This window comes from Micromesistius poutassou (genome assembly GCF_964030765.1).
Source record: "Micromesistius poutassou genome assembly, chromosome: 8".
NCBI classification, from domain to species: domain Eukaryota; kingdom Metazoa; phylum Chordata; class Actinopteri; order Gadiformes; family Gadidae; genus Micromesistius; species Micromesistius poutassou.
Window position 1 is genome coordinate 5,932,097 of NC_140278.1, and position 21,950 is coordinate 5,954,046.

The 21,950-nt window shown below is 45.2% G+C and overlaps 2 protein-coding genes across 4 annotated transcripts in view; one reads left to right on the plus strand and one right to left on the minus strand.

Annotated features, from left to right (window-relative positions):
- The window catches only part of mroh1 (maestro heat-like repeat family member 1), a gene marked incomplete at its 5' end in the record, with an annotated part of 32,330 nt that extends 29,755 nt beyond the window's left edge, over nt 1-2,575 (plus strand). For all 3 annotated transcript variants that reach the window (XM_084471188.1, XM_084471189.1, XM_084471190.1), the window contains one exon: nt 72-2,575. In XM_084471188.1, the coding sequence (XP_084327314.1) occupies nt 72-148 (77 nt within the window). In that variant the 3' untranslated portion in view covers nt 149-2,575. The remainder of the gene's footprint in view (nt 1-71) is intronic.
- Nucleotides 2,576-5,154: 2,579 nt separating this feature from the next.
- ccka (cholecystokinin a) lies at nt 5,155-7,488 on the minus strand (the record flags this gene model as incomplete). Its single annotated transcript, XM_084472086.1, has 3 exons — nt 5,155-5,294; nt 6,984-7,164; nt 7,408-7,488. The coding sequence occupies 3 exons, from the start codon at nt 7,486-7,488 to the stop codon at nt 5,155-5,157; spliced, it is 402 nt and encodes a 133-aa protein (XP_084328212.1).
- Nucleotides 7,489-21,950: the final 14,462 nt, after the last annotated feature.

The following is a 21,950-nucleotide window of genomic DNA, read 5'->3' on the forward strand; positions in this document are numbered from 1 at the left end:
TGTGTGTGTGTACATCATGTGTGTGTGTGTGTACATCATGTGTGTGTTTGTGATGTGTCCTCCTGTTCCAGGTCTAGTGCTGCTCCTTCAGGACCCCGACGCTGCGGTCAGGATGAAGGCTGCGGAGGCCATGGGCCGCTTCCACTGACACACACACACACACACACACACACACACACACACACACACACACACACACACACACACACACACACACAGTGTAGCCATTCCCAGCGTTAGCCTCGTTAGCTTGGTGAGCAGGACGAGTGAGCCGATGTGAAGTGATGACTGTGGTACTTGAAAGAGACTAGTGAGCTTAACGTGACCAAAGACTTCTCCTTGGCATGGAAGGACCTTCTATCTATGTAGCATGCACTGAGGACATATCCAACCCGTTCTTACAATGGAAACACGTGATAATGCTATAATAGTAATATAATAATAATATATTTCATAAACCTGAAAAGATAATTACGTAAGTGTTAACTAACAATAATATTCCAAATGTTGACACAGAAAATGCAATGTTGTCTAAATGCTTCTGATTGGTTGTAGCTGGTATTAGCAGAGAGGTGACATCCAGTACAAGTATTTAAGCCAATGAAAGACCTCTTCCTGAGGTTGTGTTTGGGTACTTTAAATCGAAGGCTTGATATCTTTGTCCCAGAAAGTAATCTAATAATCTGGCCATCTCAGTGACGGGAGAATGACTGGTAGCGTTTTGTTTTTTTGTTAAACAAAGACTTTGATTGAATAAGTGTAGCAGGTATTCTGACCGGTCTCAGAGTATTTTCTAATCTAATCGTTTTGCTCCAATCGAACTCTGAGATGATTCTGCATCTTCCATAGTTCCTACGAGCAAGTCGATTGTAAAGGAGTGGTGAAAATAAGTATATGAATGCAATGTGGATAATAGTTTGCTGACCACTATTAGTGGTTGGTTCTCTTTTGATGTCTTAGGTGCAACACACACACACACACACACACACACACACAGAGCGAAGGACAGACAGACATACATGACATCAAGGATAAAGGGTCTGCTGCCATGTGTTAAATCCTCATTAGTCCAGTCAATACTAAAGAGACTCACACACACACGCACGCACGCACGCACGCACGCGCGCACACACACTACAAACAACATAAGGTCAACTACCTTGTCATATCTGAGAGCAATAAGCAGTTGTTTGCAACCCATGTAGAACCTTGAGTCACTATGTAAACCGGCTGCTTCAGACTGAACATTAATATATTCTACTATACGTCCAAACTGTTCACCTGTTGTATTCCATCGCTGCCAAATCCAACCTTTATTTCCGAGCCACGTGGCTGCTTGTCATTTTCCAGTGCCATCTGCTGAAATGGAACAATATTAATTTCAAATGTCGGGCAACCCTTTTTTGCAGATGTAATGCATGTCCATCTGTTCCTAGGATAAAACAATAAAACGAAATGTCCTCCTCATCGAGCCAGAGAATGCAAGTATATATTTTAGTCAACGTTGGATTTCTGAGCCATACTCCAAACGGATGCCAAAAACCTCTCAATAGCATTACCAAAACACTGTGGCGCTCCCATAGTCGTGCGATTCCCCGTCCTATTCATGCTGAGATTCATTTCCACTTTGTTTGTTTTTACTGTAGCGCCACCTGGCATTATCGTTCTCACATATTTCACATTAAAAAATTTCCTTCGACACACCTTTCATGTGAAGGATATAAATACAACGTTTGTTGAACAACAAACGTTTATCAATCACGATAGCTCGTCCTGTGCCAAATGTTCAGTCTACTTTCTGGGTTCCTTCTGTAAGCTTGCTTTTTTTTTTTTTTTTTGGATACATATACATACGTATGTGCTGATGTATGTCAGGGTTGCACTGTGTGTAAGGATGTACAATGCTCTGTTCATGCATCCCTTTATTAATTGCACTAAAATAGTGGCTGAAACCTGCGTTTCTATTTGGTAAAACAGAACACCCGATGGCTGTAAGGCAATTCTGCAGGTTTTCTTTCTTGATTTGTGTTTATAAGACTGTGGCATGGCTTCATCTGCAGTCTGTATTTTTATTGCACTACTAATTAGCGCTCGTCCTTTTGCTGTTCTGACATGAATGGGGCACGCGTATAACTAATATTTTTTTAAGGCACACCTTGTAAAGAGTTTTAAATCATCTCATCTTAGCACTAACAAGGATACGTTTTTGGTAGATAAAGCGCACCTGTGCAGGTGAAAGTAGAGTAGCGGCCACTGGCAAAGACGATCATTCGCAGGTGTAATCTTGAATTGGTAATTGTGCCCAATAATGTTTGTTCATTATAGATGGATTCATGTCTTTTAATACTTTTCAAACGTGACATCATCTCTCTATTCACTTTGTGTCCATTTGTAAAACTCACCTTTATACCTTAATTATTATGACAAAACTTTGTTTTAGTTTTACCATTGTGTCATTGGCATACACAGGATTAAATTTTAAGACATTTCAAAGTGTAAATGTATACTTGTGTAGCTGTTGTTTTTCTATGTACATGAGTGCTGATGGGAGGAGTGATGTTGGTAAATTAAAATGTAAAACAAATAAAGAATTATACGGCAGCAACTGTTTTGAGTCAACTTTTCTTGTTTAGGTTCTAATCATTCATGTTTTGGAATTATTTGCACAGTTTGTTTGCTGATTTTTTTTTGTTTATCTCTTCTTGAAAAAACACATTTTAATAGTCACGGAAAATGAAAATCGGGTTATATAATGGAAAGTGTTCCCAGTGTAGAGTGATAAAGAACTCAGCCATAAGCAGATAGTGAGTAATGTCTTTAGCTTTCCTACTCCCTTGTCCAGCTAATTGTACACACCTGTCTTCATCAGGGTGCTAATCAGCAGTGTGACATCATCGTGAGGAGCTCTGATTGGTCTATTCTGAATGGTTAATCCGTCCTTGCAGTCTTCAAAACGCTTAGAGTTTCCGGGAGTTTCGGACCTTAAGCTCAGAGGAAAGTGCCTTGAACTCTCTGTTGGGTCAGAGTTTTCGCTCAGAGTTTCGTGCGGAAGTAAAGCTACCCGAGTCCTCTGAGTTCACAACAATGGCTGACCATTTCGCTGTCATCACAACGATAGACTAAACTGAACTTGCACCAAGCACTAAGCGGCGAACTTATCACCCATTCTAACATTTGCATTACGATACACAATGGCTTACAATTATAAACATCAACTGATGAATTCTCGCTCATGTTTAACCATCGCAAGCAGTTCTAATAACTGATTCATCTGTTCTCTGTGAATAAAGCAAAGAAGCGCAAAGAGGCCCCTGCGAGCACCCATACTTGTAGTTGTTATGAAGTCTATAGTCTCACAAACAATCTGTTTTTCCGGTTTTATGTCATAGCCTACGAACTTCTGAGGGGCGTCTCCTGAATACTCTTATTTCGGGAGATGGGGAGGTTTACGCAAAGACACCTAAGAGCTTCCGAACATTTTGAAGACGGCATTAATCCAAACCACAATAGAACAGTGTCGTAGACCATTGAAGAATCACATGTGTTTCGTCTCGATGGTAAGAACCGTTTTAGGAGTTGTTTCATCATGGTAAAGGAGCAGAACTTTAAAGACCGTTGGTCACCATTAACAAGCAGTGAGGAATACACAGAATACACAACTTTAACTGTTTATTCAATGTGATCATTTACAGTTCAAGTTATGTGTTTGAGTAGAGTTTTTATTTTTATTTTTTATATTTCACACAATTCATTTTTCACCCAAATGATGATGAAGAGATACAGGTGTATCATATGTCTGTTTATGAGTCTTCAAATATTGATGAGGGCAGAAAACATCCCATTTTAGTTTTTGCGATTGTCTTCAAAATGTCACAATTACGGCATGTTATAATAAACAATCTATTTATTGATATCATCAGCAGAGAGGAATCTGAATGTTTTTGAACCCCAAAAAAAAAAGAAAGAAAAAAAAAATACGGCAAATTACATCCTTCTGTAAAATCATTGATGCTTTGATTATTTTAACCCCCCCCCCCCCCCCAAAAAAAAAAAAAAAAACAGTCAGCGTAACCTGGATGACAAGATCTCATCATCTTCTAATTAGTTTAACTGAAATGCTGACAAAATCGAAAATGTATGCAACCCAGCTCTTTTCTTAAAGGGGACATATTATACCACCAGGTTTGAGTGTGATTAGATGTTACAAGTCGTCACACATCTAGGTGGACACGCCCACCTGTGATGTCAGAAGCGGCACATTTTCAAAACGGCTTGTAATGGCTAATCACACTCTCACCTGGTGGTATAATATGTCCCCTTTAAGCAAAGACTTGTGTGACCTATTACACTTTCTTTATTTTTTTTCTTTTGGTTTCGGTGGTATACTGCTAAACAATTAAAAAAAATGCATTTATTTTGAAGGCCTGTTTTTCTTAAATACACTCTATCTTGGTCCTTGCAATAAACCATCCAAATATTGCGCTTTAATGAATCTTTACCAGGAGATTTGTTTTTAGTCAACCACTTTTGGATTCCCAAGTATTCAACAGATAATATGTGGAGCTTTAAAGCAAGAATGATATCTACTTCTTTGTTGGTATATATTTCCTTGATAAATATAGAAAACAATAATTAATTTAATTAATTCTTAACAAATGGCTGATGGATGGACTGTTTACCTTCTAGATAGCAACACAAACAATCATAACTCCAATCTCATAGAGACATGGCCTTGTGTTTTTCTAACACTGTACATCCTAAGCCTTGGCCTTGTTAGCCTGTTTGGTTATTTGTACTTTCTAGGGCCACTCTGTCATGTACTAATATCCAATCTAGATGCATCTCTAGTGAAACGATCTCACTAGTGGTCAACTTGTAGGTTAGAAACATTGATTTGGATTTAATGTTGATACTTTTTTCTTATTAAAACTGGTTCTCTGTGCTCCAGTTATGTAGAATGTAAAATTCCTGATGTATGTAAGTAAGTGCAGGAGTTAAATCAATGTACTCCTAAACGTTATCCCACCTTTATGAATAAGCATTAGTGATGACAATTAGCGTCACGGTAAGGTACAAGGTTAACATGGTCTGGATCGTGACAGGGTCGTTTTCTTTTCTGTTCTTTTATTGAGGGACGGACAACAGAAAGCGTCTTCAGGGTGAGTATTCATACTCCTCAGCGCTGCGCCGTCCAAAGTCCATCCAGCCCACGTAGTCCCGGTCCTTTATCCGGTGGCTGGCCCCGGGGCCGCTGGCTCTGCTGGTGAGTGAGGACCGGCCCCTCTGGCCCGCGGCTGGACACAGAGAGGGGCGGAGGAACCGAGACACAGAACGTTTTGAAACGTAGCCACGTTTACAAAAGATGTAACAACGTTTTACAAAATTACATTCGATTTTTTTCCTAGATGGCACACACACACTTATTGACACCTTACTAACATTAATTTAACGTGAACATGAATACATTATATGGGCTATCTATGCTCAGCAACAGCTTCAATCTCTGCTTTAATATATGGTTGATAAAAATAGCTGATAGCTGATCGAAATTACCTTTAGAAGGAAATATCTGCTGAATTATTAGATTTTGATTGTTCCACATGTTTCTACTGTGGAAGTGTTCCAACACTTTTGTGTTTTGATTGCTGTTTCTTTGCTCAGGTTATCCCGTATACAAATATTCTGCTGTTGGGTGAGGCAGATACCAGAAGATACAGAGTCACAAAGAGAGAAAGAAAAACAGAAAGAGAGACAGAGAGAAGAGAGGTGAGGAAGGGAGAGAGAGATTAGGAGGGAGGATAGGATGAGAAGAGTGGGTGAAAGGAAGAAAGAGTGTAAAGGGGCTAGAGAAGATCTAATGAGATGCAGATGTTAGGACCAACTAGAGTTGCTGAAATAGAAAGACTTCTATGCAAAGGTGACCTATAGCTTTTACACCAAAACAAACCTGCAATCACTGATCTTTTAAACCATATGATTTTGATCATTTCTCCTTTTATATACCATGGATGGGTCGTTGATGATAGCTCAGCCCAAGTACAGCAGAGTATAAGTTCAACCTATATGATAGACCACACACTGCCCACTGCCCCACCAAACGCCAACAGACACGGCCATCGGCCAGAGTGCCATAGTGTCAAATCAGTTTTGGCCAACTTTGGCAATCATTCGATGGTTGTTCTTCCATTTCATGTTTTGTGTTTTAGTCAACCACTGTTGGATTCCCAATAAATTTATTGTTAAACAAAATTTAAAAAAAAGGTTGTAATCGAGGCCTACACCTGATCTTGGTGTGTGTGAGGATGTACACGGAAGAGACAATTATAATAATGAAAAAAAAAATGTTTTGCAAAAAGAAAAAGATGATGTTGCACATTTGTCTCTGATGTATTTCCATCTGTCAGCTTTCCAGCCAGATGAAACCAGCTGAGAGGACAGAGGGGGCGGGACTCTCTCTGTCTCATTATTCCATCCATCGTTAATCCAATCACTTTGTTGAACTGCCACTATAGTTTCCACACATGGTTTCTTCCAGGTTCAACTCTATGCAGTGCGCTGCTACAAGGCTTTTTGAAGGTGTGATTTGATCCACTGGATCTATATTCATGGGTTGTGTTGTTAGAAGATTCGTGATCTTTGCTCTGAAGTGTTCTTACTCAAAAGTCTACATTTATTTCCTAGTCTCAAAAATTTGAATATAGTTATATCTTGAGTGTGATCATAGCAGACTAGCTCAGCTATGGGTGAACTGTGCCTTTTACATTATTTCGCCTCATATTAATTTGTTTCGCATATATTAATAATATATATTTATTTCCCATCTGATTGTTCCAAGTTTTAAAATATTCATGAGTGACATTTAAATAGATATTGGTTTTTGATGAAATCCGTTCAAAGTGACAGGGATCGTCCTCAGAACTTGAATAACATCCTAAGACATTAAGGAGAGGTCCTTTAATTATCTCGGTTGAGTGTCCCCTCACCTTTCCTGGTGAGCAGCTTTGCAAGGAGTTGGTTGAGGCTGCTGTCTGTGATGTCCTCCTGGTGGCTGTAGTTCAGCAGTTGTTCTGCAGGGGGCGCTGAGCGGGCCTGCCGAGAGTGGTAGGATAGCCTGCTGGGAGAGAACCTGTCTGATGGGGGAGCCCAGCCGTCGACCTCTTGGGACTGTGGGGAAAGCAAAGTCAGGAGGAAGAGTAGAAGGCAGCGTCGTATGGTTACTCCGTCGAAGAAGGCTTTTAAAGAGGTACTAAACTACCTCATTAAAACCTCACTGAGGCTAAGAAGCTAACATCTTCTAATGCAGCTTTTGTAATGGCTAATTCGGATTTGTTTTAAGTGATGCGTGCCAAGAGATGTACCTTTCATTTAGGTGTGTGTGTGTGTGTGTGTTTTACAGAGTGTGCTTACCACCTTCTGCTGTGTGGGCAGGCTCAGCGATCCACTGGTTAATGTGGCCAAGAGAACACACACACAGATGCCTACATTCATGACTAGGGGGGGAGAGAGAGAGACAGAGAGACAGAGAGAGAGAGAGTGAGAGAGAGCGATGGACAGACAGACATACATGACATCAAGGATAAAGGGTCTGCTGCCATGTGTTAAAATCCTCATTAGTCCAGTCAATACTAAAGAGACTCACACACACACACACACACACACACACACACACACACACACACACACACACACACACACACACACACACACTTCTCTTGTCCACCTCATTATAACAACATTTTACTTGAAGGAAAGAAGGTTGTTTTCTTTCAACAACTATACATCCTTTTCCTGCCCGATGCTGCCAAGTTGTTTGTGTGTGTGTGTGTGTGTGTGTGTGTGTGTGTGTGTGTGTGTGTGTGTGTGTGTGTTACAGTGAGGGCTGTCATCTTCACTCAGTCTCACACACGCACGCACACACACATGCATGAGCAGCAGAACATGCACACGCACACAAACACTCACACCCTCCTACACAATATAAGCATTAAATGTCCTGGATCTATGATTAAGATATTTGAAGTAAAGATTCACATAAAAATATACTTTTCTGTACAACTTGGGTTATGAATATACATGTGAATAAAATCCTTTCTCCCTTCTCTGACTGCACTTGATCTATGTGTGACCTCTTGGCCATATGAGACCAAGGCATAACAGATTATAATCATGATTTACTATTCATAATAATAAAGAGTTTTTGTAATTTCCCTCTCCTGACCATGGGAAATCCGGATGGATTTTACTTAGTTATATTTTTTAATTATCGGTACTGATCCCCAGTCTCATTTATCTTCAGAATTTTCAGTGTACGATACAGAATTACAAAGAATGATGACAAAGAGTAAATGAGAATAAACTGCGACTGAGTTTGAGGTAGGGCTGAGATCCAGCAGCCACAGCCGTGGTATTCCAGTCTCTAAATACTTATTTTTTTCTATCCATCTCTACCTATTTAAATTTGTCTTAAGGTTTCAAAGATTATCCCCCAATTAAAGCTGGATCCTAATGTTATTGCTGTTCATTTTCCGGTAGATGATCCAGACACAAAAGCCTCAACTATGTTTGCAACGATATTGTGTAACATATTAATTATGAGTTTCTATGATAAAATTCCTTCCTCCTTTTAAAACATAATGAGCACTGCTCTGCCCTTTGTACATTGTAGGAGGAGTAGAGATACGCATGCATATAAACATATATGGATATGATTCAATGTTACTTTTAATTTAAAGAATCGGACAGTCATAAAAGTACATTTCATTACTCAAATGTTGCGAATAGACACAATAGCGATGTAATGAGATATTGACGGAATGCTAATACGATTCCAGCTGAACAGCTGAACAGCTGTATATGTTATGTTATCTATTCTCATTCATTATTCAGCTGGCTGGTAATGGTGTTATATTGAGATGGCTCAAAATCCTCCCCACTCATTCTCTCTGCTCCCACTCCTCCCTCCTGCTCGGCTCTCTGTCTCTCTCTCCTTTTCTCTCCCTCTCTCGCTCTCTCTCTGCCTCTCCCTCACTCTTCTCTCTCTCTCTCTCCACTATCCGATCTATTTTAATAACCTGTACTCTTCCTGGTATCCCTCCTCACACATAGGACCTCCTGAAATATATATTTGTGTAAAAATTGATATTAACTTGTTATATGTTCTATGGTAGGAAATCCTAAATCAATATTTCGTATTGTTTGTTTGATTTATAATTATCCTTATATTTTAGGCTAGAAATAGATTCATTAAATACTTTTCAAAATAAACGTATTTAAAGGTAAAGACAGACTTTTTAAAATCAACTAATTTAGATCAGGCCAAATCAATAAAACCGATTAATTATTCCCAGAAAGCAGAATAGAAGTACGATTTCCCTCACAAAATGTGTTATCAAGTCATAAAACATACAAATAATATAAAATTATAATACAATCAATATTCTATAAAATATAAAAAAAACGATTATATATATATATATATATACAAATATTAAAAAATATATAAAATATCTAAAATAATATCCCAGCTCCAATGACTGACGGTACTAGTAGCAGTAATGAGGGCAGGTCCAGCCTTACCTCTAGGTTGAGTTGGAGCTGACAGCGTAGCAGTGAGAAGGTCCTCAGCTCTGGTCCAGTATGTGGTTTCCAGTGCCTGAGTGGAGGCTCCTCTTTATAAGGCATCAAACACACAAGGAGGCGTGGCTTGATGCTCCACACACGCCACCACAGCTGACGCAAATTGCGAACGCAAAGTGTGCACACTTACACACACACACAATGCGCGTGCGCTCACACACACACACACGCACACGCACACGCACACGCACACACACACACACACACACGCACACGCACACACACCAGAAGAAAGGCACACACTGGCAGACAGACATGACAAAGCAAAGCACATACTGTGTACACACGCACAGGAACACACATGCTCGTGCGTGCGCACACTCATACATACACACACACGTACGCACACACTCACAAATACACACACACATACATAGAAATTATTCCTCTAGATGACTCCCCCTCCTTAACTGCATTGCATGGTTATGCTTATGATGGACATAAACGTAGATGACATTTCTCCGTATCAACAGAAAAACGGAATAAGGAACACAAACATGTGAATTCAAACTGGCAGAGGAGAAGAGAGGGAGGCCGACAGAGTCGATCTTCATAATCGTCAAAAGTAGACAAACAAGCAGTTTTATTTCTTCTTGAAGGCCCTTTTAAGTGTCAGACCTTGAGCTCTGTATTAAAACATGTTCGGAATCTTCCCCTCGTGGGACTTGTGTCACAAGCAACACCAACTTGGCGATTAACTTCATCCAGGGTCTTGCTTCATCCTTTCGTCACCACACCCCCCATCACTGTCGACGTCAGCTCATTCAATTTACTAGCATGCAATAAAAACGTGTCCCTAATAATTCAACAGCGGCCCCAGTACCAAGCCCGCCTAATCCTTCAACCACATTTTGGCGGGAACAAACAAAAGTCGGCCATTTTATAGCAACTCTTTATTCCGAAGTTCAATATTATCTTTTTACCCGTCACCTCAGGGACAAAAACTTGTGTTAAATGTCATACCTCATTGCCCTATGACGCATTCCCCTGCAGAACCAGTGCTGCCCATTTCAGCTGAATATTCATGGGCTTTATCAATCTATTGACGTGTCGTTGGAGTGGATGTACACGGTTGGGAGGGAGCGAGACCAGCGTGGTGAAAGGCTAAGCTATCGACGTGTTGCTACTTCTGTCACCTTGTCTCACTCGCATGCACGGGTTTACACTGCTATGGTAAGGCGGGTCTCAACGTTGACTCTTCTGAGATTCTCAGCAGGCTTGAATCGTGTGACTAGCTTTCTCGCTTTGGCAGTAGGTCTGCCTAGCCTGGTGGAACACTCCGGTCATTCGTAATGAGCGCACGGGCAGGCAGAGTGCAGGCAGGTCGGTCAACAGGTTAGCCGTCCCATCATTTATTTCTGGCCAAAACAAAAAGATCAGAGGGGGCTTACTACAGGTCTGTGAAAGCCAAAGAAACCCGTTTTTTTAAATGAGAATTTCAATAAAGAAATTTAAAAAACGCTTCTGAAGTCAATTGCCTACCACAGCTTTAATGGCATGAAGTTGCAGGGGGAGGTCTTTCATTCAAACAGAACGGCCGGGGGCGGCGGGGGGGGGGGGAACGTGTGTGCTTTTCGGGAAGCGGAACAGGAGAGCCGGGAGTAATCGCCATATAATTAGTATGATAAGCCCGGAGCCTGGCGGATCGATCCCAGTAGATATTTATGCAGCGCTGAAGGAGACGAGAGGGCTGAACGCTGATCCGTGTGGGGAGATACCCCCTGGGTTGAACCCTGAGAGGCAGGACTCGAACCGTCCTCTGCACACACACCGTGGCACAGGGAACAGAAGGATCCGGCACCAGCTTAACCGTTTCAGAGGGCCTTTAAGGCGGCACGCCGCAGAGAGAAGAGCCTGGGTTAGGGGCTTTGGTCCACGGATACTTTTGGAAAGCTGGAACGGTTTGTGTTATGTATACAATGGATAGTCAACAGTATGCAGTGTTATTCCCATGCCTTATTGGGCGCTTTATGGCCCCTTGTGCTGGTGCTAGTGAATCAGAGTTAAAATGGATATCAACTTCTTGACCTGCGTTCTTGTAATAGCATTATAATAGTTTGGATCTAACAATAGCATATTTTGCTATTCCCCGCTTGGTGATGAAAAAAAGTTTGCCATGGATTCAACAGTATTTCCCCTGATTGTTTGAACTCCAGCTGATTTCGCATCTCAAACAACAATACTAAAATCAGAATTCAACGTTGGCAGGATCAACCATCACACCTGACACACTCTGACCCCGTCACGTCCCTTCCCCCCCCCCGCCCCCAGCCCCCCAGCCCACGGCTGTGATCCCTGGGCTCTGACTCACTGAGTCACAGTACTTGAATTAACTGTGGCGTTCAGGTTGTGTGAACCGGGGCCCTCCTCAGTAGATTCACTAGCAGCCAACAGAAGGAGCCTGTTGATTAGAACTGCACCCATGGTGGCGTTCCAATCAACAGGCTCCTACTCCTACTGTGTCTGGAGGCTGGGTGAAGAGGGGGCCGGAGGAGGTGGAGCTGAGGAACGTTTGGAGCATGGACCTATAAAGAAAAGGACAGCGGATTGAAACATGGCGCCCATTCATTCCTATGGAAACTGCTTAGTGGGGCAGGGCAACATCAAGGAGAGAATTGCTTCCACATCATGGGAGCCTAGCCACGCTCTAGTGCAGGATTCAGAAATATTCTCGTTCTCTAGCATTGTTAGCATTGTAGCATCATAAGCGAGATGTTTGAGGGAGCGCAGTCGCGACACCTTCACATCTAAACATAAAGCATCAAAACATTTTATACGGCAGCTTTGTTGAATATTTGATTGTGATTGGTCAAACACCTAAAAAGGGTGTGCATAATTTTTCAATCACAGGGTAGCTCTGCCTTATTAAAGTTTAGATTCAAGGTGCTACATATCACACATTAAAAACAACGGTCAAATCAACTATCGACCAGGTATCTCCTAGAAAATTCAAAGCCAATATGCCCAAAGCTTTAATCACTGATGGTTATGGTGTACGAGCAGAATAAACTCTGCTGCTGCGCCAAGCACCCTCGACTTCAGCCCAGCTGCTTCACCTCCCCCAGGGTACATTATTTTCCATTTACACCCCGTCATGGTTTATTCCTTACCTAAGTGTAGCACCTATGTCACACAAATTTAACACTGAAGCTAATGTGTAACAATAAAATACAACAATAGGCTAGTGATCAGAAGACTAAGGTACGACCAAAGGAGGGAGCAGACAGAGACTGAGGTTGCTGGTTGAATGATACCATGTATTTTTATATAGCAAAAAGTGCAATGAAAAAACCCACAACAATAAAGTGATATTATATACAGTGAACCGGCCGATCTGCTAAAGGCAGACAATTAAAGAATTACGGTAAGTTAACTTTTTTCAATCATTTGCATATATGCACATTCAGATATTCACGATTCAGATTCATCAACAGATAACAAAGTCAGAGTCAGAAATAAGCAAAAACCCATACGCTTGGTTCATTATGAACACCAAAAAGATGATCCCAGCTGCCCCCCCACAGTTTATGTAAACCCACGTCTGGGTTGGGGAATTGAGTCCAGGGGAAATGAGTGGGAAAGTGTGTAGGGGAAGGATGTGTGTGCGTGTGTTGGGCAGGGGCTGAGCGAGTGGGTGAGAGTCTTTTACTGGGCTACAAAGAGCCCCCTACCAGCCTGGCAGGAGGGATGCGACTCATTCGACAATCTGTCAGTCCGTGGCTCCTTTAGCTCGCCATCTATAAGATCCTGGTCAAGAGAACAGGACCAAAGTTCCTTATAACATTCACCATGGTTTCATACATCAATCAATACATTAATCCACATGATTCAACAAAGTACTCATTGCACTAATGTTATATTCTCAAAGTCATGATTTAGCAAATATAAATATAAATAGAAAAATAAATAGCATCTGTATCTATCATCATCATAACCAGCCGTTACAACAATTAGCAACATGATTCATTATTAAACAGACATGATACATCATCAATACTCTTTAAACCCATTACAGCAATATACTTTACATTCATTCTCAAAAGAACCCTTGGCTTCTCATTACAAAAGAAAAGACCCAGGCCTGTTTGCTAAACAGCGCTAGCCACCTCCATTAAAGTGAATGGCGGCCGCGGCTAATGCTAGCGGCTAATGCTAATGCTAACGGCTACAAACAATTTGACTCACCGGCCGTCCGCTGCGCACTACACATACGTTCGGCCGTCGCGGTCTCGGCACGGCAGTTGCGACACGGTAAGGGGCTCCTGTAGCTCGTCTCTCATGCAGCTTCCCCACTACTCCCTCTCTGAGACTGAACTGCAGCGGCTCAATACTAAACCTCGGTTGGTTGCGCCGACCCACGTGACCCCGTGACGTCACCGCCAGGTGACCCAGGTGACCATCCCGCGAGATTTGGACATAATACCGTGAGAGTTGAGAAACAAATACCCTGTAAGTGAGGGGTTTATCACCCCTGTTACACACTCCCCCTCTAAAACCATGCAACTCCGGTGCATGCTACACTACCTGGACCCGTGAACATGCAGGGGAATGGGACACAGGACTGGCAAACGATTCACCGTACGCATCAGCCAAACTATGAAAAAGTGTTTGCACAACAGAAATTAACGGATTACCCAACCCGGTGTACTGCAGACGCTTGGGCGGTTGCCGCTGCCTCGAAGAACGACGGATAGACTGACCCGGTTCGACAACATCTAAATCACCCCCACCTTCAGAGTCTAAACCAGCGACGGGTATTTCAGCGGCACGCTGTGATTGAACGACCGAATCAGGGGATGTCTCTACAGGGCCGTCAAGCTCCCCATCTTCCTCTGATGGCAGGGTGTCAAGAATGGAACTGACCTCTTCAGGCTCTGTTAAGTACTCTCCATTTTCCTCCTCAGACGCTCCAGAGACATCCTCTTCCACACTGAGCAAGGGTGGATCCACAGCACCAGTCACCAGAGAACCCTCCTCGACCTCCAGCAGGTTCCTTGCAGGTGAGTGCATTGGTTCAGCCAACGCTGAGTTGGTGGATGACAGCTGGGCAGGAAGAGTTCCCTCTACACAGAACTTTACAGTTGCTGGGATTGAAACCTGGGCAATTCTCCCCTCCTCCTCTTCCTCACTCAGGTACTCCTCTGGGTCTACAACCGGCTTCTTCAGACTGCGAGTTTGAAGTCTGTGTGCAGATGTAACAGGTTGCAGTTCTGGCTCTTTACTGTCAGGTAGGAAACCACACGGAAGCAGGAGGTCCCTGTGCAATGTTCGAGTTTTCCCAGATGAATCCGTCTCTGGTCGCACTGTGTAAACTGGAAGGTCGCCAGCACGGTTAACCACAACATAGATGTTTCTCTCCCACTTGTCCTCCAGCTTATGTTTTCCACGGAGTCTCACGTTCCGGACAAGCACTCGATCCCCTTCTTCCAGGGCGGAGGGTCTCACCCTCTGATCAAAACGAGTCTTGTTCCGTTCTGCTGACTTTGCTGCATTCTTGGAAGCGACTTGGTAGCTTTCCTCCAGGCGAGAGCGAAGAATCTGCACATATTTCGAGTGTGATGGGACAGACTTGTCCCCCGCTGGCAAGCCAAAAGCGAGGTCCACAGGTAATCTCGGAGAGCGACCAAACATGAGCTCATAAGGAGTGTAGCCTGTGACCTCGTTTCTGGTGCAGTTGTAAGCATGGACCAGGGGTTTCACATACTCCTTCCATCTTTGCTTCTGTTCCGGTCCCAACGTACCCAACATACTCAGCAGCGTCCGATTAAACCTCTCTACTGGGTTGCCACGGGGATGATATGGCGTGGTACGGGTTTTCTGAATGCCGGCGATGTCACAGAGTTCTCGAATTAAATGGGACTCAAAGTCGCGGCCTTGATCTGTGTGCAGACGCTCCGGGATGCCATAATGCACGATAAAATTCTCCCACAGACATTTAGCAACCGTCTTCGCCTTTTGATTGGCAGTTGGAAAAGCCAGGGCGTATTTGGTGAAATGATCTGTGAGGACCAAGATGTCTTTGGTGTTACTCTTATCTGCCTCGAGCGTCAGGTAGTCCATGCACAACAGTTCGAGCGGCCGGCTGGTCCTGATGTTCACCAGCGGTGCAGCCCGCTCCGGCAGGGCTTTCCTTCGAACACAGCGATCACAAGTCTTGATTTTCTTTTCCACATCTACAGCCATACGTGGCCAGAAGAACCGAGATCTCACCAGGTCAAGGGTCCTCTCGACCCCCATATGCCCCATGTCGTCATGGAGGCTGGTGAGAACTCCTTGACGCAATTCCTCTGGCAATACGAGCTGAAACGACAGATGGTCTCCATCCTGCCTCCTCCTGTACAGAACATCGTCCTGGAGTTCAAGGCGATTCCTTTCTCTCAACAGCAGGCCCAGATCTGGAAGTTGTTGTCGTACGGTGGGCGGCACACTCTCACCAGTTTCGATGTGAGAGATTACTTCCTTGAGACTGGGGTCCGCTCTCTGCTTCTCCCGGAGGCCAGACGGGGACAGTGAAGGCACAACTGGCAGCCCTTGAGGAGACTCGCTGGCATAACAGTCAGGAATGACAGAGACTGACATGCTCAACGACTCCACCAAGGAAGCGCCGCTCTCAGGGGGACTTGAAACTCTCACCAGACAGCTGTGACAAATGGCGGCCACAACATCTGGATCAAGCTCAATCGCCGTCTCATCCACATGGTCACGGGTGAACTGCTGGACCATGTCCCATTCTTTTTGACAGCGGTCTTCATCCGGCAGGTCATGGGGCCTTCGAGAGAGGGCGTCAGCGTCTCCGTTCTGGCTGCCAGCCCGATACTGGAGTTTAAAATCAAAGGTGGACAATGCAGCAAGCCACCTATGACTGGCAGCATCAAGCTTGGCAGAAGACAAGATGTACGTCAGGGGATTGTTGTCTGTTACGACGACAAAACTTGTCCCATACAGATAGTCGTGGAATTTTTCTGTTACGCTCCACTTCAGGGCCAAAAATTCCAGCTTGTGTGCTGGATATCGAGACTCACTGGCAGACAATCCCCGACTGGCGTACGCTATGACACGTAATTGTCCCTCTTGTTCTTGATAGAGTGCTGCTCCCAGACCTGTGGTGCTGGCGTCGGTATGCAAGATGTAGGGCTGCTTTGGATTTGCGAAGCCAAGCACGGGAGATGTCGTCAGTCTGTTGATCAGCGTTTCGAACGCAAGCTGGCACTTTGGTGTCCATTTCTCATTAAAATGCTGGTTAGCATCGTGGTTCAGGGCGGTTGACCCCTTGCGACCCTTGGAACGGGTCGGAGTATACCCCCTCGTCAGGTCGTTCAACGGCTTTGCAATTTCGGCATATCCCTTGATGAATCTGCGGTAGTATCCTGCAAATCCTAAAAAGGATCTCAACTCCTTCAGCTTTTGGGGGACTGGCCAGGACTTCAGGGCACTGATTTTCTCCGGATCCGTCTCCACACCCTGCTCCGAGACGATATGTCCCAGGTAACGCACCGACGCTTGAAAGAACTTGCACTTTTCCGGGGACAATTTGAGGCCATAGTCTCCGAGCCGGTGAAGCACTCTCCACAATCGCCTTTCGTGTTCTTCAAGGGTGTCTGAAAAGATGATCAAATCATCCAGGAAGACCAAAACCTCCTTGAGGTGCAAGTCACCCATGCACCGCTCCATGAGCCGCTGGAATGTACTTGGCGCATTGGTTACGCCTTGCGGCATTCGATTGAACTCCCAAAAGCCCAGTGGAGTTACAAACGCAGTCTTGGGTTTGTCAGCTTCTGCCATTTCAATTTGGTAATACCCGGATCTGAGGTCAAGGACACTGAACCAACGTGAACCGGTCAGTGCCGCAAACGACTCCTCCAAATTCGGTAGTGCGTAGTTGTCTTTCACAGTCTGGAGGTTAAGCTTGCGGTAATCAATGCACAGCCTCACATCTCCATTCTTCTTACGTACGACCACGATGGGAGAAGAGAAGGGTGATTCAGATTCCCTTATCACTCCTGTCTTCAGCAGGTCCCGCAGATGGTCACGAACTGCCTCAATATCACGAGGATGAATGGGACGAGCTCGATGCTTGAATGAGGTCCCATCATGGAGGTGGATGTGATGCTTCACACGATCGGTACGCCCAAAGTCAAGATCATGGTGCGAGAAAACCCCTGGCATCTGCTTGAGCTTGGATACGACCCGCTCCCTCCAATCCGGGGGAATTGGAGAATCTCCAAAATCAAACTCCAAGTTGCTTTCTTCCGGGCTCTGCACTTGGGTAGTGGAGACACCTTGAGTCAAAATCCGAGGTGACCCGGAGAGTTCAGCAATGACGCCCAATGGCTGAAGTGTGATGTTCTGGTCGGATTCATTGGTGATCACAACAGGGATCCGGTGAGGTGCGTGGCTGGGCAGAGAAACAAGACAGTTCCTTACACACAAACCTCCAGGCAGTGGGGTGGACGGCTGTTCCACAAGGACACACCTGCCAGCTGATGATAAACTTGCACGGACGGAGCCCCTGATGACCATGGTGCAGCCTGCTGGGACCTCAAGTGGAGATGCACCCGCCAATCTCACTACGCCAGTGCTCTCCCCTTGGGCCTGTTGGTGTCTCAGCTGCAGCAATTGGAGGACAGCTCCGTAGCCATGCCGGGATGGTTTGTAGCTGGCACACTCACTTTCCAGACGCTGCTCATAAAGCAGATCCAATGTGTTCATTCCAATCAAGACTTGTGCATGAAATCCTGACCTGACATCCGGGACCACCAGTGCCAGGGTACACACATCCATATCAGCACCAATGAACTCCTTCGGGAAAGTAATGGTCACCTCGATGTAGCCCAGATAGGGTACTTCTTGCCCAGCAGCACCCTCCACTTGTAGCAAATCACACAATGGCCTGACAGGTTGATGTGAGAAGTGTTGATTGTAGGTCGAGATGGGTATTGTTGTCACTTGCGATCCGGTATCCAGTAAGCATGAAAACTCCTGGCTAGCTCGCCACAAATTATGTAGCACCTATGTCACACAAATTTAACACTGAAGCTAATGTGTAACAATAAAATACAACAATAGGCTAGTGATCAGAAGACTAAGGTACGACCAAAGGAGGGAGCAGACAGAGACTGAGGTTGCTGGTTGAATGATACCATGTATTTTTATATAGCAAAAAGTGCAATGAAAAAACCCACAACAATAAAGTGATATTATATACAGTGAACCGGCCGATCTGCTAAAGGCAGACAATTAAAGAATTACGGTAAGTTAACTTTTTTCAATCATTTGCATATATGCACATTCAGATATTCACGATTCAGATTCATCAACAGATAACAAAGTCAGAGTCAGAAATAAGCAAAAACCCATACGCTTGGTTCATTATGAACACCAAAAAGATGATCCCAGCTGCCCCCCCACAGTTTATGTAAACCCACGTCTGGGTTGGGGAATTGAGTCCAGGGGAAATGAGTGGGAAAGTGTGTAGGGGAAGGATGTGTGTGCGTGTGTTGGGCAGGGGCTGAGCGAGTGGGTGAGAGTCTTTTACTGGGCTACAAAGAGCCCCCTACCAGCCTGGCAGGAGGGATGCGACTCATTCGACAATCTGTCAGTCCGTGGCTCCTTTAGCTCGCCATCTATAAGATCCTGGTCAAGAGAACAGGACCAAAGTTCCTTATAACATTCACCATGGTTTCATACATCAATCAATACATTAATCCACATGATTCAACAAAGTACTCATTGCACTAATGTTATATTCTCAAAGTCATGATTTAGCAAATATAAATATAAATAGAAAAATAAATAGCATCTGTATCTATCATCATCATAACCAGCCGTTACAACAATTAGCAACATGATTCATTATTAAACAGACATGATACATCATCAATACTCTTTAAACCCATTACAGCAATATACTTTACATTCATTCTCAAAAGAACCCTTGGCTTCTCATTACAAAAGAAAAGACCCAGGCCTGTTTGCTAAACAGCGCTAGCCACCTCCATTAAAGTGAATGGCGGCCGCGGCTAATGCTAGCGGCTAATGCTAATGCTAACGGCTACAAACAATTTGACTCACCGGCCGTCCGCTGCGCACTACACATACGTTCGGCCGTCGCGGTCTCGGCACGGCAGTTGCGACACGGTAAGGGGCTCCTGTAGCTCGTCTCTCATGCAGCTTCCCCACTACTCCCTCTCTGAGACTGAACTGCAGCGGCTCAATACTAAACCTCGGTTGGTTGCGCCGACCCACGTGACCCCGTGACGTCACCGCCAGGTGACCCAGGTGACCATCCCGCGAGATTTGGACATAATACCGTGAGAGTTGAGAAACAAATACCCTGTAAGTGAGGGGTTTATCACCCCTGTTACATAAGTAACAACTTACATCGTGTTAACCTATCGAGGTTAGGGCAGGTTATCAGACACTAGACACGATTACGTGTCGGTAATGTCAGTTCACATATACGCATAAAGATCTATTTGAATGGCCGGGAGAAAACTGTTCAAAACTGTTTGTTAGTGATTACTGATTGGTTTCAGCTGCCTGACCTCCAGGTCAGCATCAGCTGCAGCTCTCTCTGTACTGATTGCACAGCACCACACCCAACCATAGCCTGACCTCAAATGGCCACTGTTCTTAAAGGGCCGCTGTCTTACAGGGCCTATGTCTTACAGGGCCGCTGTCTTACAGGGCCTATGTCTTACAGGGCCGCTGTCTTACAGGGCCTATGTCTTATGGCGCATTTCCACCTCAGGGTGCGGGTCGGTTCAGTCTGCAGCGGTACAGCACGGGTCGCGTTTCCACCGCCAAAAGTGGCTGTGACCCGGACTGAGCCGTATTGAGCCGTTCTCGTTTCGCAGTACTACTCCGTCGGGGTACTGAGAGCCTGAAAGGGTCCTGGCAAGTTTGAGCTACACATGCTGTCCGTTGATTGGTCGACAGAATCGTCCCTTCCGTGCGACAGGGAGATAATAACAAACAAACACATACCTGCGAGGTATTTCTGCACAACGGCGAAAGCTTTGTTTATGGAAGAAAATGTTGCGCAAAAGTTTGCTGTCCTTCTTGGACGTCCTACATTGTTGCTCTTTGTTCATTGTGCGCGTTCTTCTTTTTCCTTGGATCTATCAGCAGGCTACACTGTGTCGGGCTGCTGTGAGATCACAATGCTTACGTCGCTGCCGTGGCTATCGCCGTCCGGCTTAAACCCCGCCCTACCATAAGCGTACTGGTGGCGGTGGAAACGTGACACGTAACCGAGCTGGGCTATACCGCACCCTCACTACTGAGCTGAGGCGTGCCGGGTCCGAAGCGTACCCTGCGGTGGAAATGCGCCATTACAGGGCTGCTGCCTTACAGGGCCTATGTCTTACAGGGCCTATGTCTTACAGGGCCTATGTCTTACAGGGCCGCTGTCTTACAGGGCCTCTGTCTTACAGGGCCGCTGCTGTCTTAAAGGGCCGCTGTCTTACAGGGCCGCTGCTGTCTTAAAGGGCCGCTGTCTTACAGGGCTGCTGCTGTCTTACAGGGCCGCTGCTGTCTTAAAGGGCCGCTGTCTTACAGGGCTGCTGCTGTCTTACAGGGCCGCTGCTGTCTTAAAGGGCCGCTGCTGTCTTAAAGGGCCGCTGCTGTCTTACAGGGCCGCTGCTGTCTTAAAGGGCCGCTGTCTTACAGGGCCGCTGCTGTCTTACAGGGCCGCTGTCTTAAAGGGCCGCTGTCTTACAGGGCCGCTGCTGTCTTACAGGGCCGCTGTCTTAAAGGGCCGCTGTCTTACAGGGCCGCTGCTGTCTTACAGGGCCGCTGTCTTACAGGGCTCCTGCTGTCTTAAAGGGCCGCTGCTGTCTTACAGGGCTGCTGCTGTCTTAAAGGGCCACTGTCTTACAGGGCCTCTGCTGTCTTACAGGGCCGCTGTCTTACAGGGCCGCTGTCTTACAGGGCCGCTGCTGTCTTAAAGGGCCACTGTCTTACAGGGCCGCTGTCTTACAGGTCCGCTGCTGTCTTAAAGGGCCACTGTCTTACAGGGCCGCTGTCTTACAGGGCCGCTGCTGTCTTAAAGGGCCACTGTCTTACAGGGCCGCTGTCTTACAGGGCCGCTGCTGTCTTAAAGGGCCACTGTCTTACAGGGCCGCTGTCTTACAGGGCCGCTGCTGTCTTAAAGGGCCGCTGCTGTCTTACAGGGCCGCTGCTGTCTTAAAGGGCCACTGTCTTACAGGGCCGCTGTCTTACAGGTCCGCTGTCATTGGTGCTGGGGAGGGTTTGGCTGCTGGGGATAAAAACAAATCTGTGAAAGAGAAAGGAGTCATCAAAAGCAGAGACGT